Genomic DNA, 1,326 nt, shown 5'->3' with positions numbered 1-1,326 from the left:
GGTCGTGGAACAACAGAATGACCTGACAGGATGGAGTTAAAAAGGTCGTGGAACAACAGAATGACCTGACAGGATGGAGTTAAAAAGGTCGTGGAACAACAGAATGACCTGACAGGATGGAGTTAAAAAGGTCCTGGAACAACATAACATATCGATAGCAGACGCTACACACCTAGGACAGGACCGAAACCTTTACCTTTCCTTGACATCCCAAGGATACCATAGGAACGAAAAAGTAAAAGTGAGTAAGTATAATCAGATCAATGGTCAATTGGTCGCTTTTAGGCACATGCAGGCTACCCCGGAAAATGTTGTTTCGAGAAAATCGAAGGTAAAGTTTTTGGATCCTTATTCAGTTTCTTTGAAAGACAAGGAAGAGTTTTCTCTATAACCAAACAACAATATACTCACATATAAAATCAAACTTTTTCTATAGGTAGGGCAATGCCCACTTTTGGAGTAGGTCAAGATTTCTGGAAACCTCGAAATCTGGGTAAGCCCTCTTGTCCTTAAAAGTGATCAATTAATCCCGTGTTTTAACTCTTTAGGGAGGCATCGAACACACTGCATACACAAACCAGAAACGCTAGATTGAACATTTCATAGTGTACATGTTTTTTAAAAAATGTTTTAAGACTGTAAAATAAGAAAATATAATGAGAAAATGTGAGGCGGGTTGACAAAATGAGTTGCATGTACTTCTTGCAATCCGTGTACGGAGATGTCGCCGAACATCAACACAAAGGTTCTATTTATAGACCCAAAAACAAAACCATTCTCTTCAAGCTTAACATGTCTTCTATCATTTCATATAACTAATGAATTGTGAAAACCCAACCTATCAATTGGACGTACCTAATTCCATGGGGCTAAAATCTGAGAAGTAACTCATTGTGTCAGCACGCCTCTTAATATGTAAGGATAATGAAGTTAAGCTTAATATAATGAGAAAATATGTATGGATAATGAAGTTAAGCTTAATATAATGAGAAAATATGTATGGATAATGAAGTTAAGCTTAATATAATGAGTTAATATGTATGGATAATGAAGTTAAGCTTAATATAATAAGACAATACGTATGGATAATGAAGTTAAACTTCTTCAGACGTAGGAATGACCAGAAAATTTTGCGTCTTCCATGTTTTGATAGGTCACACATTTACCTGCACGCCGACGTTGTAGCTGTCGCTCCCAGCCATGGCAACTTCTCTCTCCAGATCCTCCTCGGCGTGGTGGATAATCACTGCATGATGAGGACCAATGATGATGTTAAAAATAATAATAATAATGGAAAGGACAATGAAATTAATAATAATAATGATA

The 1,326-nt window shown here is 36.7% G+C and overlaps 1 protein-coding gene across 1 annotated transcript in view; it reads right to left on the bottom strand.

Moving 5' to 3' along the window:
* Positions 1–1,166: 1,166 nt before the first annotated feature.
* The window catches only part of LOC101864411, a gene marked incomplete at its 3' end in the record, with an annotated part of 3,992 nt that continues 3,832 nt past the window's right edge, over positions 1,167–1,326 (bottom strand). Inside the window, 1 exon segment of the mRNA XM_005105038.3 lies at positions 1,167–1,246. Within this exon segment, the coding sequence (XP_005105095.2) occupies positions 1,167–1,246 (80 nt within the window).

Source organism: Aplysia californica, unplaced genomic scaffold, assembly GCF_000002075.1.
Source record: "Aplysia californica isolate F4 #8 unplaced genomic scaffold, AplCal3.0 scaffold00449, whole genome shotgun sequence".
NCBI classification, from domain to species: Eukaryota; Metazoa; Mollusca; class Gastropoda; order Aplysiida; family Aplysiidae; genus Aplysia; species Aplysia californica.
Note: the sequence above shows the minus strand (reverse complement) of the source record. Positions and strands in the feature narration are given on the sequence as shown.